Source organism: Chiloscyllium plagiosum, unplaced genomic scaffold (assembly GCF_037043375.1).
Source record: "Chiloscyllium plagiosum isolate Xiang-an unplaced genomic scaffold, Cpla_swu_hap1 HiC_scaffold_9, whole genome shotgun sequence".
NCBI classification, from domain to species: domain Eukaryota; kingdom Metazoa; phylum Chordata; class Chondrichthyes; order Orectolobiformes; family Hemiscylliidae; genus Chiloscyllium; species Chiloscyllium plagiosum.
Genome location: NW_028270147.1, coordinates 83,725,125 through 83,740,474, shown reverse-complemented (window position 1 = coordinate 83,740,474; position 15,350 = coordinate 83,725,125). Strand labels below are relative to the sequence as shown.

The 15,350-nt window shown below is 44.8% G+C and overlaps 1 protein-coding gene and 1 long non-coding RNA gene across 3 annotated transcripts in view; one reads left to right on the top strand and one right to left on the bottom strand.

Moving 5' to 3' along the window:
- Positions 1–15,350, bottom strand: part of LOC122554605 (uncharacterized) — a 391,415-nt gene that overhangs the window by 92,933 nt on the left and 283,132 nt on the right. The gene's annotated exons all lie outside the window — the stretch shown is intronic.
- On the top strand, positions 4,125–7,922 carry LOC122554603 (uncharacterized). 2 transcript variants are annotated; one of them, XM_043699904.2, is made up of 3 exons: positions 4,125–4,660; positions 4,739–4,808; positions 7,276–7,922. In XM_043699904.2, the coding sequence occupies exons 1-3, from the start codon at positions 4,382–4,384 to the stop codon at positions 7,650–7,652; spliced, it is 726 nt and encodes a 241-aa protein (XP_043555839.2). In that variant the 5' UTR covers positions 4,125–4,381; the 3' UTR covers positions 7,653–7,922. The 2 variants fall into 2 exon arrangements, with proteins under 2 accessions (XP_043555839.2, XP_043555838.2); XM_043699903.2 differs by having other exon boundaries at positions 7,273–7,922.

The following is a 15,350-nucleotide window of genomic DNA, read 5'->3' as shown; positions in this document are numbered from 1 at the left end:
AATTGCCCGTAGTGTTAGGTAAAGGGGTAAATGTAGGGGAATGGGTGGGTTACGCTTCGGCGGGTCGGTGTGGACTTGTTGGGCCGAAGGGCCTGTTTCCACACTGTAAGCAATCTAATCTAATGTTAGTGATCTTCTTTAGCAGATCTTCAAGTGTCCTGGCATTGACTGTAGAGAGCACCATTCCACACCACTGAAGCAAATGTCCTTGCCACCAACTTTGAAAAAAGCTACATGAGGAGTTAACAATGTTTGTGATGACAATGTCCACTTTTAAGTCACTCTGACACTAGTTAAAAGAATGTCTTCGTATGCAACAGCAGTGATCTCATCAAGGAGGTGGGCGATATTTTGCAAGTTTCAGCAAATGTACAATTAATTTGAGGAATGACCACTATCAGACATAAATAGAGTGACAACAGCATAAATGAAATTACTCTTATTCAGAGTGAATCATAGAATTTTACAGTGCAGGAGCCATTCAATCCATCACACCTACATTAGCAAAGATATGAAAAAAATGGAGAAAGTGAGAGAAGGTGTGTGTCTGTGTGTGTATGATAGTTTGTGTATGTATGAGTGTATAGTGTGTATGTGAGTGTGTGTTTGTGTATGTGTGTGAGAATGTGGTTGTGAGAGAGCTTGTGTATGTGTGAAAGAGTTGTGTATGTGTGTGAGAGTGTGTTTGTGAGTGAGTTTGTGTATGTGTGTGTGTGTTTGTGAGAGTTCGTGTGCATGTGTGTCTGTTTGAGAGTGTGTGAGAGAATTTATGTGTGAGTGCCTGAGTGTGCACATGAGAGTATCTGTGTGTGTGCGTGCGCACACATGAGTGCATGTGTGTTTGTACCTTGCTTGTGAGTGAGAGGGAATCTTGAGAACAACTCTCAAGATGGATTCTGATTTGGTCTTTTGGGTCTATCCCCAGACACTTTTTCTTAACTTCCTTATTTTGCTAAAGGATGGACTTTACAAAACCATTGTGGCTCCGACTCTGGTGTTGTTTCAGGGACCATTCAATGTGGTCAGTTCTGGTTTAATGTCACCTGCCACAAATCTCACCTGCAATCATGATGCATAATGTTAAATAAAATGAACAGACAGAGTGAGAAATGTGCAATTTTAAGTTTTCACACACACAACAAACCGGGAAGGAAGATATATATGACTGCCTAAAGATAGAAATTAAAATGGGGATAAACAGACTTAAAAGAAAGAAATATCTGCCTTAAAAAAAGATGTAGCATTTGTGTTATCTTAATAATGTCATTTGGCATTTCAAATAACAAGAAAAGTTATGATTTGGAGATGCCGGTGTTGGACTGGGGTGTACAAAGTTAAAAATCACACAACACCAGGTTATAGTCCAAGAGGTTTAATTGGAAGCACACTAGCTTTTGCAGTGACACTCCTTCATCAGGTGATAGTCAAGGAAAGGTAAGCTTTCTATTGTGTAAATATAGCAGGGTTTATGCAGTTGGCATGGCAATAAACATCAAATTTCCCCCTTTCCACAAAGTGGAACTTTTTTCTAGGAATTTATAATGTAAGTAACAGGGAGAATTGGAAGATTTCAACAAATCATGATTGCAGGTGAGATTGTGGCTATGGGAAAGGCTGCACCCTATGTAGTGTATCCTCTGGATTCCCATATTATTCTTTAAATGTCTAAACCATTAAAATACTTGTCAATTTCATGCGAGTAATGACAGTGAAAACTAACAGCGAAATGCCAGTTATTATTCTAATTGTGACCGAATCAAAGCATTGTACATAAACAAAACCAGAAATCCCTGGAGAAACTCAGCAGGTCTGGAAGATTCTACAGAGAGAAACTAAACACTTTTTGTTTGAACTGACAGGGGTTACTGGATGCAAAACCTGAATTCTTTCTGTCTCCACTGATGCTGCCAGACCTGCTGAGTTTCTCCAGGAATTTCTGGTTTTGTTTCAGATTTCCAAAATCTGCAGTTCTTTGTTTAACTTTACTGCCTTATCTATGTTTACATGTTTCTTTAAACTCCTATTTGTAGCAACTTTAGCAAATTCTCAGTTTGGAAGATTTTTTGAAAATAAGAAGATGCATATAAAAGATCCTAAGATTTGTGTTTATCTTTTGTTCAAATTTAATTTCATCTGGCATTAATTAATGCTTTCTTGAAGTTGCTAACAATTCAATCCACAAGTCATCATATTTTTTCTTGTATTTTGTGATCAAATATTTTTAATCTATTCCTTTGCATAAATTCAAATTAACAGCAACAACTTGTGTTTATATAAGATCATGAGCTTATGGTTGTTACAAAGTAAAGTTTGACAGTCACTCACATATGACAATTAAAAAATAAAAGCTTAGGTAAGCTTCCAGAAGCACTTTGAAAGAGGAAAGGGAGTTAGAGATAAGAACAGATCTCACAGGATGAAATTCCAGAGCCTGGGAGCTCTGAAGGTAATCACATGGTTACCAAATGGTGAAGTATTAATATCAGGGTTGATCAGGAGGACAAAATTAGATTAATGTCATTATCATAGCGTGATGTGGCACTAGGGGAAATTCCAAGGATAGAGAAGGGTTGAGACTGTGCAAGGATTTGTATCAGCATCTTGACTGAGATGGAATGTAGGTTTGTGGACACAGGGACAGAGAATATAATTAGGGAATGGATTTTGACTGGACCAAAGGAATCCAGATGAAGGGCTCCTTCCCAAAACATCAATTTTCCTGCTCCTCGGATGCTGCCTGACCTGCTGTGCTTTTCCAGCACCACGCTAATCTTGACTCTGATCTCCAGCATCTCCTCACTTTCGCCTGGCAAAAACAATGGCTTTGATTTTCCCAATAATTACCTATTTCTGCCCATTCTGGCACAGATGTCAAATAAAGCAGTCTGATAATGGAGTAATAATAGAGCTTTAAAGATGTAACAGGTGGATAGTGCTAGGTGTTGTCAGCTTATGCAGAGAAACTAACATGTTTTTGGCTGAATGCCAGCAAATAGTTGAGAAATAAGAGAGTGCAACAATAGATCCTTATGGGGCACCACAGATACTAGTGCAAGTTTGTGAAGATAAAAAAAAACATTGCTGGTGATACATTGACAATTTTTAAACAGATAAAAATGAAACTAGAGATAGAGGTGCAGTGGCACAGTGGCTCAGTAATTAGCACTGCTGCTCACAGCGCCAGGGGCCCAGGTTTGATTCCACTCTCGGGTGACTGCGTACAGTTTGCACATTCTCCCCGTGTCTGCATTGGTTTGCTCTCGGTGCTCCGGTTTCCTCCCATAGTCCAAAGATGTGCAGATTAGATGGATTAGCCAAGGGAAGTATCTGGTTACAGAAACAGAGCAGGGGGTGGGTCTGGGTGGGATGCTCTTGGGAAGGTCTGTGTGGATTTGATAGGCTGAATGGCCTGCTTTCTCACTTTAGAGATTCTATGACAGCAATCGCACTGAGGGGGCTGATACTGGGGCTGGTGTTTGGGGAGAATGGTGATGGGCTATGTCAGAGGCACAGACAGCTGGGAAAGGGTAAGGTCCTTGTAACAATCACTAAAGACATCATTTATGATCTTGACAAGAGCTGTTTAAAGTATTGAGGTAGGGGAAAGATGGCCATGGGTTTAGGAGACCACAACACTATCAGGATTTAGAGAATCAAATATGTATTTGTATATCTGCATATGTGTGTATATATGTCTATATATGTATGCATGTAGGTCTGGTCCAAAACTACCTAAATTCCTGATGCAAATCGATTGAGATGACTATCCCATTGAGGTAGAAATTTTCTAATCAACGTGTTCAGGGATATTATGTAAAAACAGTGACTTCAATACCAGCTCCTCCAGAACACCACTTTTCATGTTGCCAGTTCATCAAACCTCACTAGATTTTCTACCCCCGACCCCATGTCTTATCTGTACGTCCCACCACAACTCATAATGAGAACTGTGACTGGTCCACGAATAATCCTGAATGAATCCCCTCGTAATTGAGCTTCCCGGGAGTTGTACACCTGCTTAGGTGCGCCGCAAAGGCGAGTCTCCCCGATTCCCCTGCCGGACACACACAAATAACTCAACACATTTCAGCGCGGCTTCTGCTTGGTACTTGCGCTGTGTGGGTATTGAGTTTCATTGGCACTGTTAGCTACCCTTTGCACCCTTGATTGTTCATTGCTTTAGTGTCGCGTTTGGATTATTCCCCTTGCAAGTCCGCGGCTGCCGCTTACGCCTTCTCACGAGTGGATGGTTGCCAACTGAGAGTCACTTTGTGTTTTCTCAGTTTCACTGACACAGGATTGAAAGGCAGCAGACGGCTTGCCAGTGTATTTGCGTGTGGGAAGTGTGATCAATCGGACCAGACCGAGACCATTTGCATACATGGGGGCTGTCGTGGGATATAAAAGTGGCTGTTTTCTAAACCCACAGTCTATTGACAGCCCAGCTTTCAGGAAGATCTCACTCTCCTCATATAACACAGGGACGGTGACCATGGATGGGACGGTACCATTGAATGAGACGGCAGTCCCACTGAAGGCACGTGGGAAATACCGCAGGGCGCTGTTTCATTGGTCCCTGGTTCTCATAGTAATCATGGTCCAGGTACTAGCAGCAAGTTATCTCTCGTTTTACCTCCTCAGAACACGACTGCAGGATACGGTACGTTTCTTCCGCCATACTTTCTGCTCCCATTCTCGTTGTGCGGGTAGGTTTTAATGGCTTTATTTATTTAAACAGGCGGAACGCCTGGGCAAGATGCATGGGGATGCGTTGTCACCCGAAAAGTGCGCTACTCACTGGACTGCAGGTAAGTGCTTCATGTGTAGTGACGTTTTGTTCAGCTCTGGCACTGTTTTCTGCAAACCCTGCTGCTGCTCTCTCGCCCTGAAGTATTCTGATGCCAACCATATAGTAAAGTGAACAAAGCAAAAATTGTTTGGTCAGCATCTCTAGAAGGAGGCAGAAACGCATTTACAGACTTCAACACGGGGGTAATGATTTTTTCTTTAGGAAAAAGAGCTGACGGTTCAGAGTAATATTTACAAAGTTTTTTTAAAAAATTAATTGCAGCTTTTCTAAGCTTAACTTCGCGACCTTTTTTTATTTAAAAAGTTGATTAAAATTGTGTGGAGTTTGCACATTCTCCCCGTGTCTGCATGGGTTTCCTCTGGGTACTCCAGTTTCCTCCCACACTCCAAAGATGTGCAGGTCAGGTGAACTGGCCATGCTAAGTTGCCCATAGTGTTAGGTGCATTAGTCAGAGGGAAATGGGTCTGGGTGGGCTATTCCTCGGAGGGTCGGTGTGCACTTGTTGGGCCGAAGGGCCTGTTTCCACACTGGAGGGAATCCAATCTTTTTTTTCAAAAAAAGTGAAAGGATGGGGACGGAAGCAAAAGTTGCCGGGAAAGCTCAGCAGGGTCTGGCAGTATCTGTGGAGAGAAGTCAGACTTAACGTTTCTGGTCCGGCGACCCTTCCTCAGAGTTGCTGAACTTTTCCAGTAACTTCTGTTTTGGTTTTCTGATTTACAGCATCCGCGGATCTTTCGGTTTTTAGAAAGGATGGGGAGATGGGCTAGTATGCTGACGACGGGCCGCAATCAGTTCCATGATTCCGTCACTGCACTATTTTTAGAACGCAAAAAAAAATTGGCCGTGAAGTGACGGTCCGTATGAATAATTTTGAGTCCATTTTCATTGGCTGTTATTCTCGGCAGGCGTTCCAAGCCATTGACGGTGAACCGGTTGGATCACCCCCCGGGAAAACTCAACAACCACACAAAAAAAAATGTTTTCTCAAAGTGGGGGAGGTGCCAGATATTTAAATTGATCCGTGAATTCAGCCAGGCTCCCCTCCACTTTACAGACAGGAACCGAGTTCTGCCAAGCCGCAATTACTGAGCAGACAGTGCCTAAATACAGGACCTTGGGCGAATTGCTACACAAGGTCCTGCTGGCACAGGCTGCAGGCTGCATTTGTCATTGCACACTGCAGAGGGACTTCGGGTGTAAAGTTAAATACAGATGGTGACCCTTCTCTACAACTGAATTTGCCTTTCGAGTCCAGTATGACCTTTGCTCACAATTCAGGCTCTCTGCGAAGGTGCTCCCCACAAGCACTGCCTTCCCCGCCCCCAGGACTGTTTTTGTAAAACTGATTTCCAGCATTTTGTTTGTAACTATGAAAGCCCTGCTCTGACGGCTGCGACGTTTATCAAACATGTTTTCTGTTTGGAGGTCGGGATGGTTTTAGTTTTGGATGTTGTTGCTGGGGCTCGGTGGTGCGATTAGAGTGTAGTCCACTTTCCGGCTTCTGACTTACAAACGAAAGTGCTTTCCAATAATGCATCAAAACAGAGAAAGAAAAATAAATGTCGGAGGCGTCAGGTCAGCCCGTGAATATAAACAGCGAGTACAGAGAGAGAGAGAGAGAGAGAGAAAGTTAGAAGCATCAACTCCCTCTCCAGATGTTACCTGACCTGCAGTCTGCTTTCCCAGTTTTGTTTATTTGTTTAGATTTCCCACAGCCGCAGTGTTTTGTTTTGGGGGGGCGGGGTTGGGAGTGGGGAGAAAATAGCATAGAGTACAATAGGTGAATGGGGGTGGGGATGGAGGCGATAGGTCAGGGAGGAGGGTGGGGTAAGGTAGCAAAGAGTACAGGGGGTGAATGGGGGTAGGAATGAAGGTGATAGGTCAGAGAGGAGGGTGGAGTGGATAGGCGGGAAGGAAGATAGGCAGGTAGGACAGGTCATGGGGATGGTGCTGAACCAGAAGGTTGGAATGGGGGGGGGGGGGTGAGGTGGGGGAAAGGGAAATGAGGAAACTTGTTCTGAACACACTCCGCACCCCTCCCCCCCCCCCCCCCCCCAATCCCAAGCCCTAAGAGTTGCCTCTGTATTGTGTTTAACATCTCGCACAAGAGTGTGGGCTCTTCTCAAAAGAGAAACAGATTCAGGGATCTCCCTCCATTACCCATCCACCCACCATTCATCCCCAAGCCAATCCACCCACCTGCTCACACCTCATGTCAGGTGCGAGTCATCTGAAAGTGTTTCCGCTTTCGAAAACAGGCAAAAAATGTGAAAGCGATTATTCATAGAGGTATTTTATATTATATATATGGAGCATTTTCTTGCAAAAGATTTCCTTTCACACACATGCACGTGTGTGAAAGGAAAGCTTTTGCAACAAAATGCTCCATCAAACAATGTTTAGGGGAGCAGTGGGCTGATTTAATCTGTGCCCGAAGTTTGATGATGTATAATGTGTTCCAGCAGCATTCCCAGACAGCAATGAAACTGGAGAAGATCAAGCGCTGGCCTGGCAGAATAGGATTGGGCAAGTTTTCACAGGAAACTGCGCGGAGTATAACGTGACTGATAAATCACTGGAAATAAAAAGCGACGGTTACTATTTCATCTACGTCCAGGTGATGTTGAAGGCCAACTGGACGAGCGTGAAGTTCATCTTGATTATGGATGGCAAGAACGAGATTGAACGGAACTCTCGCACCGCCTCGGAGCTGAACTCAAACACCGTCATCTTCGGGAGCACCTACAGACTGCGGCAAGGGTCAAAGATTTTGGTCAAATCAAACCCTAAGTATGTTCGAGTTCAGGAGACAGACACGTTTTTGGGTCTGTTTAAGCTATGAAAAAGAAAAAAAGGCCCGTGACTTTTTTCAGACTACCGTTTTAGAGCTGGACTTATCTGTAAATACAACAGTGAGACACTGACCGAGTCTCCACTGTTAGGGTGAACTAATCTTTCTATTGTACAGTGTGCAATATCTCTTCAGCAACGTTAATTTTCCCAAATGGTAATACATTACCTGTAACACGGCTTTAATGAATGTCAATGTACAGACATAAATTTTTTTTATAAATATTTTTGTAAATAAAGGCTTCGGAGTCAACATTTTTTAAGATAATGCAGCATTCGGTGTTTTGAGAGTTATTGCAACCAAATTAAGCACATCAATGTCACTCAATGAAGCAAAACTTATTCAAAAAGACCATCTATCAGCATTTTGGACAAAGCATATATTTTTCAGGATGTTATGGAATAGATGTCATTAGGAGTATTGTGCTGATGATGTGAAGTCACAGTCCTACATGATCACAGGACTACTCTGTCTCTCTCTGAGAAAGAGGGCTGGTGCTGAGTTCAACAAAGCCTTCCAGAAGGGGAGAGGTCAAGAAGGTGGGACCCTCATGAACTCAGCCTGTGCACAGTAATTGCTATAGAAAATCTAGTATGATCAAGAATGTTGTAGAGACATTACGCAACATGGATTTTTGTTCAAAGCACCATTATGATTGATAATGCACAGACTTTTCAGGACGGATGGAGAATGAAGGAAGTACTCCTCAGGGAATTATGAACCTGTGCTTAAAAATCAAAGAATCACATGGCAAAACAAAATACATTTTGCCAGTGGTATTTTGCATCAGTATTTACTGTGGAAAAGGATATGGAAGATATAGCAAGTAGCGAAATAGATGGTGACACCTTGCAAAATGTCCATATTACAGAGGAGGAAGTGCTGGATGTCTTGAAACACATAAAGGTAGATAAATCCCCAGGACCTGATCAGGTGTACCCCAAAACTCTGTGGGAAGTAGAGAAGTGATTGCTGGGCCTCTTTCTGAGATATTTGTATCATCGATAGTCACGGGTGAGGTGCTGGAAGACTGGAGGTTGGCTAACATGGTGCCACTCTTTAAGAAGAGTGGTAAAGATAAGCCAGGGAACTATAGACCAGTGAGCCTGATGGTGGTGGGCAAGTTGTCGGAGGGAATCCTGAGGGACAGGATGTACATGTATTTGGAAAGGCAAGGACTGATTAGGGATAGTCAACATGGCTTTGTGTGTGGGAAATCATGTCTCACAAACTTGATGGAGTTTTGTGAAGAAGTAACAAAAAGGATTGATGAGGGCAGAGCGGTAGATGTGATCTATATGGACCTCAGTAAGGCGTTTGACAAGGTACCCCATGACAGATTGGTAAGCAAGGTTAGATATCATGGAATACAGGGAGAACTAGCCATTTGGATACAGAACTGGCTCAAAGGTAGAAGACACAGGGTGGTGGTAGAGGGTTGTTTTTCAGACTGGAGGCCTGTGACCAGTGGAGTGCCACAAGGATTGGTGCTGGGTCCTCTACCTTTTGTCAATTACATAAATGATTTGGATGTGAGCATAAGAGGTACAGTTAGTAAGTTTGTAGATGACACCAAAATTGGAGGTGTAGTGGACAGCGAAGAAGGTTACCTCAGATTACAACACGATCTTGACCAGATGGGCCAAGAAATGGCAGATGGAGTTTAATTCAGATAAATGCGAGGTGCTACATTTTGGGAAAGCAAATCTTAGCAGGACTTACACACTTATTGGTAAGTCCTAAAGAGTGTTGCTGAACAAAGAGACCTTGGAGTGCATGTTCATAGCTCCTTGAAAGTGGAGTCGCAGGTAGATAGGATAGTGAAGAAGGCATTTGGTATGCTTTCTTTTATTGGTCAGAGTATTGAGTACAGGAGTTGGGAGGTCATGATGCGGCTGTACAGAACATTGGTTAGGCCACTCTTGGAATATTGTGTGCAATTTTGGTCTCCTTCCTATTGGAAAAATGTTGTGAATCTTGAAAGGGTTCAGAAAAGATTTACAAGGATGTTGTCAGGGTTGGAGGATTTGAGCTGTAGGGAGAGGCTGAACAGGCTGGGGCTCTTTTCCCTGGAGCTTTGGAGGCTGAGGGGTGACCTTATAGAGGTTTACAAAATTATGAGGGGTATGGACAGGGTAAATAGACAAAGTCTTTTCCCTGGCGTTGGGGAGTCCAGAACTAGAGGGCATAGATTTAGGGCGAGAGGAGAAAGATATAGAACATAGAACATAGAAGAATACAGCGCAGTACAGGCCCTTTGGCCCTCGATGTTGCGCCGATCCAAGCCCACCTAACCTATACTAACCCACTATCCTCCATATACCTATCCAATGCCCGCTTAAATGCCCATAAAGAGGGAGAGTCCACCACTGCTGCTGGCAGGGCATTCCATGAACTTACGACTCGCTGAGTGAAGAACCTACCCCTAACTTCAGTCCTATATCTACCCCCCCTTAATTTAAAGCTATGCCCCCTTGTAATACCCGACTCCATACGCGGGAAAAGGTTCACACTGTCAACCCTATCTAACCCCCTAATCATCTTGTACACCTCAATCAAGTCACCCCTAAACCTTCTTTTCTCTAATGAAAACAGCCCCAAGTGTCTCAGTCTATCCTCATACGATCTTCCTTCCATACCAGGCAACATCCTGGTAAACCTCCTCTGCACCCGTTCCAGTGCCTCCACATCCTTCCTATAGTATGGCGACCAAAACTGCACACAATATTCCAGATGCGGCCGCACCAGAGTTTTATACAATTGCATCATGACCTCAGGACTCCGGAACTCAATTCCTCTACCAATAAAAGCCAGTACGCCATATGCCTTCCTCACCGCACTATTTACCTGGGTGGCAACTTTCAGAGATCTGTGTACATGGACACCAAGATCCCTCTGCTCATCCACACTACCAAGTATCCGACCATTAGCCCAGTACCCCATCTTTTTGTTATTCTTCCCAAAGTGAATCACCTCACATTTAGCTACATTGAATTCCATTTGCCACCTTTCTGCCCAGCTCTGCAGCTTCTCTATATCCTGCTGTAACCTGCCACATCCTTCCTCACTGTCAACAACTCCTCCGACTTTCGTATCATCCGCAAACTTGCTCACCCAACCTTCTAACCCCTCTTCCAGGTCATTTATAAAAATGACAAACAGCAATGGTCCCAAAACAGATCCTTGCGGAACACCGCTAGTGACGGCACTCCATGAAGAAACTTTGCCATCAACTACTACCCTCTGTCTTCTTCCATCCAGCCAATTCCTAATCCAAACCTCCAACTCACCCTCAATGCCATATCTCCGTATTTTCTGCAGTAGCCTACCATGGGGAACCTTATCAAACGCCTTACTAAAATCCATATATACCACATCTACCGCTTTCCCCTCATCAACCTCCTTCGTCACCTTTTCAAAGAATTCAATAAGGTTTGTGAGGCATGACCTGCCCTTCACAAAACCATGCTGACTATCCTTGATCACATTATTCCTATCCAGATGTGCATAAATCCTATCCCTTACAATTCTCTCTAAGACTTTGCCCACAACAGAAGTGAGACTCACCGGCCTATAGTTACTAGGGTTATCCCTACTCCCCTTTTTGAACAAGGGAACCACATTTGCTATCCTCCAGTCTTCTGGCACTACTCCTGTAGACAAAGAGGACATAAAAATCAAGGCCAATGGCTCTGCAATCTCCTCCCTTGCTTCCCAGAGAATCCTAGGATAAATGCCATCAGGCCCAGGGGACTTATCTATTTTCACCTTTTCCAGGATTTCCAACACCTCTTCTCTACATACCTCAAAGCCATCCATTCTACTTATTTGTGACTCAGTATTCACATCGACGACAATGCCCTGTTCCTGAGTAAATACTGAAGAAAAGTATTCATTCAGTGTCTCCCCAATCTCTTCCGCCTCCACACGCAACTTCCCACTACTATCCTTGACTGGACCTATTCCTACCCTAGTCATTCTTTTATTCCTAACATACCTGTAGAAAGCCTTAGGGTTTTCCCTAATCCTACCGACTAAGGACCTTTCATGTCCCCTCCTTGCTGCTCTTAGCTCTCTCTTCAGGTCCTTCCTGGCTACCCTATAACTCTCAATCGCCCCAATTGAACCTTCACGTCTCATCTTGAGATAGGCCGCCCTCTTCCATTTAACAAGGGATTCCAATTCCGTATTAAACCATGGCTCCCTCGCACGACCCTTTCCTCCCTGCCTGACAGGTACATAATTATCAAGGACACTCAATAGTTGCTCCTTGAACAAGCTCCACATATCATTTACACTCTTGCCTTGGAGTCTACTTTTCCAAGCCACACATCCTAAGTCATGCCTCACCGCATCATAATTTCCCTGACCCCAGCTATAACTCTTGCCCTGTAGTACACACTTATCCCTCTCCATCACGAGAGTAAAAATCACCGAATTATGGTCACTATCCCCAAAGTGCTCACCTACCTCTAATTCTAACACCTGGCCTGGTTCGTTACCCAGAACCAAATCCAGTATGGCCTCACCTCTTGTTGGCCTGTCTACATATTGTGTCAGGAAACTCTCCTGCACACATTGAACAAACACTGACCCATCTAACGAACTTGAGCTATAGCTTTCCCAATCAATATCAGGAAAGTTAAAGTCCCCCATAACCACCACCCTATTACTGTCACTCATCTCCTGAATCACCTTCCCTATCCTTTCTTCTACGTTTCTAGGACTATTGGGAGGCCTGTAAAAGACTCCTAACAGGGTGACCTCACCTTTCCTATTCCGAACCTCAGCCCAAACTACCTCAGATGGCAAGTCCTCATCCATCGTCCTTTCCACCACTGTAATACTATCTTTGACAAGCAATGCCACACCTCCCCCTCTTTTACCCCCACCTCTGACCCTACTAAAACATTTAAATCCTGGAACCTGCAACAGCCAATCCTGTCCCTGTTCTAGCCATGTCTCCGTAATAGCCACAACATCGAAGTCCCATGTACCAACCCACGCTGCAAGTTCACCTACCTTATTTCGTATACTTCTTGCATTGAAGTATACACACTTCAAGCCACTTTCCTGTTTACAGACACCCTCCTTGGAAATTGATGCCATGTTCCTAACCTCCCTACACTCCAGGCCCTGCACCCTGAAGCTACAATCTGGGTTCCCATGCCCCTGCAGAGTTAGTTTAAACCCCCCCCAAGAGCACTAGCAAACCTCCCCCCAAGGATACTGGTGCCCCTCAGGTTCAGGTGTAGACCATCCTGTTTATAGAGGTCCCACCGTCCCCAGAAAGAACCCCAGTTATCCAAAAACCGGAATCCCTCCCTCCTGCACCATCCCTGTAGCCACGCATTTAAGTGTTCTCTTTCCCTATTCCTCGAATCTCTATCACGTGGCACGGGTAACAAACCAGAGACAACAACTCTGTTCGTTCTAACTCTGAGCTTCCAACCTAGCTCCCTGAAAGTCTGTCTAACATCCTCGGCACTCCTCCTACCTATGTCGTTGGTGCCAATATGGACCACGACTTCGGGCTGCTCCCCCTCCCCCTCCAGGACCCGGAAAACACGATCAGAGACATCACGTACCCTTGCACCTGGGAGGCAACATACCAATCGTGAGTCTCTCTCGTTCCCACAAAACCGCCTATCTGTGCCCCTAACTATCGAGTCCCCAATTACTACTGCTCTGCTCTTCTTCACCCTTCCCTTCTGAGTAACGGGGACAGGCTCCGTGCCAGAGACCTGAGCCCCGTTACTTACCCCTGGTAAGTCATCCCCCCCACAAGTATCCAAAACGGTATACATGTTCTTGAGGGGAATGGCCGCAGGGGGTCCCTGCACTGGCTGCTTCCTCCCAGTCCCCCTCACTGTCACCCATCTATCTGCCATCTTTGGAGTTACTACTTCCCTATAACTCTGATCTATGACCCCCTCTGCCTCCCGAATGATCCGAAGTTCATCCAACTCCAGCTCCAGTTCCCTAACACGGTCTTGGAGGAGCTGGAGATGGGTGCACTTCCTGCAAGTGTAATCGGCAGGGACGTCGATGGCATCCCTCACCTCATACATGTTGCAGGAGGAACATTGCACTGCCTTCACTGCCATCCCTCTAAAGCTAACTTTTATTTTAAAAAAAACTGGGTCGAAAGAATACAACAAGCAAAATTCAGCACTTACCTACTTACCACAACAGGTGTTATTATTAGGTTAGAGGAGGAGGGCGGGTGGGAGGCACTACCCGTGTAGTGCCTCGGGTTCCTCTCCTTCGCGCTTTTAAAGGGGGAAAAAACCTACCCAGGTAAGCTTACACTAACTGCTTCCGGGTCTCGGCTGCCCCTCTGGTCGTCGTCACTTCCCCCTGGTGCTCCCGCTCTTTCTGTGAAGAGAGAGAAAAAAAACACCGCTGCCAGCTACCGGTAAGCACTTTTAAAACCAAACGGTCTTACCTTCGCTGCTGCTCGCACTGGAAATGACCGACGGCTTCGAAGGGTGAGTATAAATACTCACCGCTTTCCTTCCCGGCTGCCCCTCTGGTCGTCGTCACTTCCCCCTGGTGCTCCCGCTCTTTCTGTGAAGAGAGAGAAAAAAAACACCGCTGCCAGCTACCGGTAAGCACTTTTAAAACCAAACGGTCTTACCTTCGCTGCTGCTCGCACTGGAAATGACCGACGGCTTCGAAGGGTGAGTATAAATACTCACCGCTTTCCTTCCCGGCTGCCCCTCTGGTCGTCGTCACTTCCCCCTGGTGCTCCCGCTCTTTCTGTGAAGAGAGAGAAAAAAAACACCGCTGCCAGCTACCGGTAAGCACTTTTAAAACCAAACGGTCTTACCTTCGCTGCTGCTCGCACTGGAAATAAATTGGGACCTAAGGGGCAACTTTTTCACATAGAGTGTGGTATATGTATGGAATGAACTGCCAGAGGAAGTGGTGGAGGCTGGTACAATTGCAACATTTAAAAGGCACCTGGATGGGTATGTGAATAGGAAGGGTTTGGAGAGATATGGGCCGGGTATTGGTAGGTAGGACTAGATTGGGTTGGGATATCTGGTCGGCATGGATGGGTTGGACTGAAGGGTCTGTTTCCATGCTGTACAGCTCTATGACTCTACGGTGCCTTAACAGACTCTTTCAAGGAAGCAATGTTGTTTCCTCTTGTTGAAGAGTCTAGGATCAGAGAACATTATCTCAGAATCAGGGTCTCACAGTTAAAACAGATATGAGGATGAGTTTCTTCTCTCAGAGGGTTGTAGCACTCAGAACTGTACACAATACTCCATTTGAAGTCTAACTAGTGTGTTACACAAGTTCAGCAGAATCTGCTTGCTCCTGTACTCTATGCCTTTATTAAGAATGTCTCGGGTACTGAGTGCTTTATTAACTGCTATGTCTACCTGTCCTTGCAGTTATGTACATATACACCCTGGTCTCTCTGTTCCTTCACACCCTTTATTTTATACATTATCCACGAGAACCTCACACTTATCTACACTGAACTTTATCTGTCACCTATCTGCCCACTTGACCAACATGTCAATGTCCTTTTGTAGTCAGGTGCTGTCCTTCTCACAATTAACAATTCATCCAAGCTTGTATCATCTGCAAATTTGGAAATTGTCTCCTGCACACCAAGGTATAGATCGTTAATATATATTAGAAAAAGCAAGTGTCCCAAAACCTGGGGAATTC

What these genes read in the sequence shown, in the direction of transcription:
- LOC122554603 (XM_043699903.2), top strand. Translation starts at nt 4,382, where the DNA reads ATGGGGGCTGTCGTGGGATATAAAAGTGGCTGTTTTCTAAACCCACAG. An exon ending in GAACACGACTGCAGGATACG is followed by an intron (nt 4,661 to 4,738) that starts GTACGTTTCTTC and finishes TTATTTAAACAG; the next exon opens with GCGGAACGCCTGGGCAAGAT. An exon ending in CGCTACTCACTGGACTGCAG is followed by an intron (nt 4,809 to 7,272) that starts GTAAGTGCTTCA and finishes AATGTGTTCCAG; the next exon opens with CAGCATTCCCAGACAGCAAT.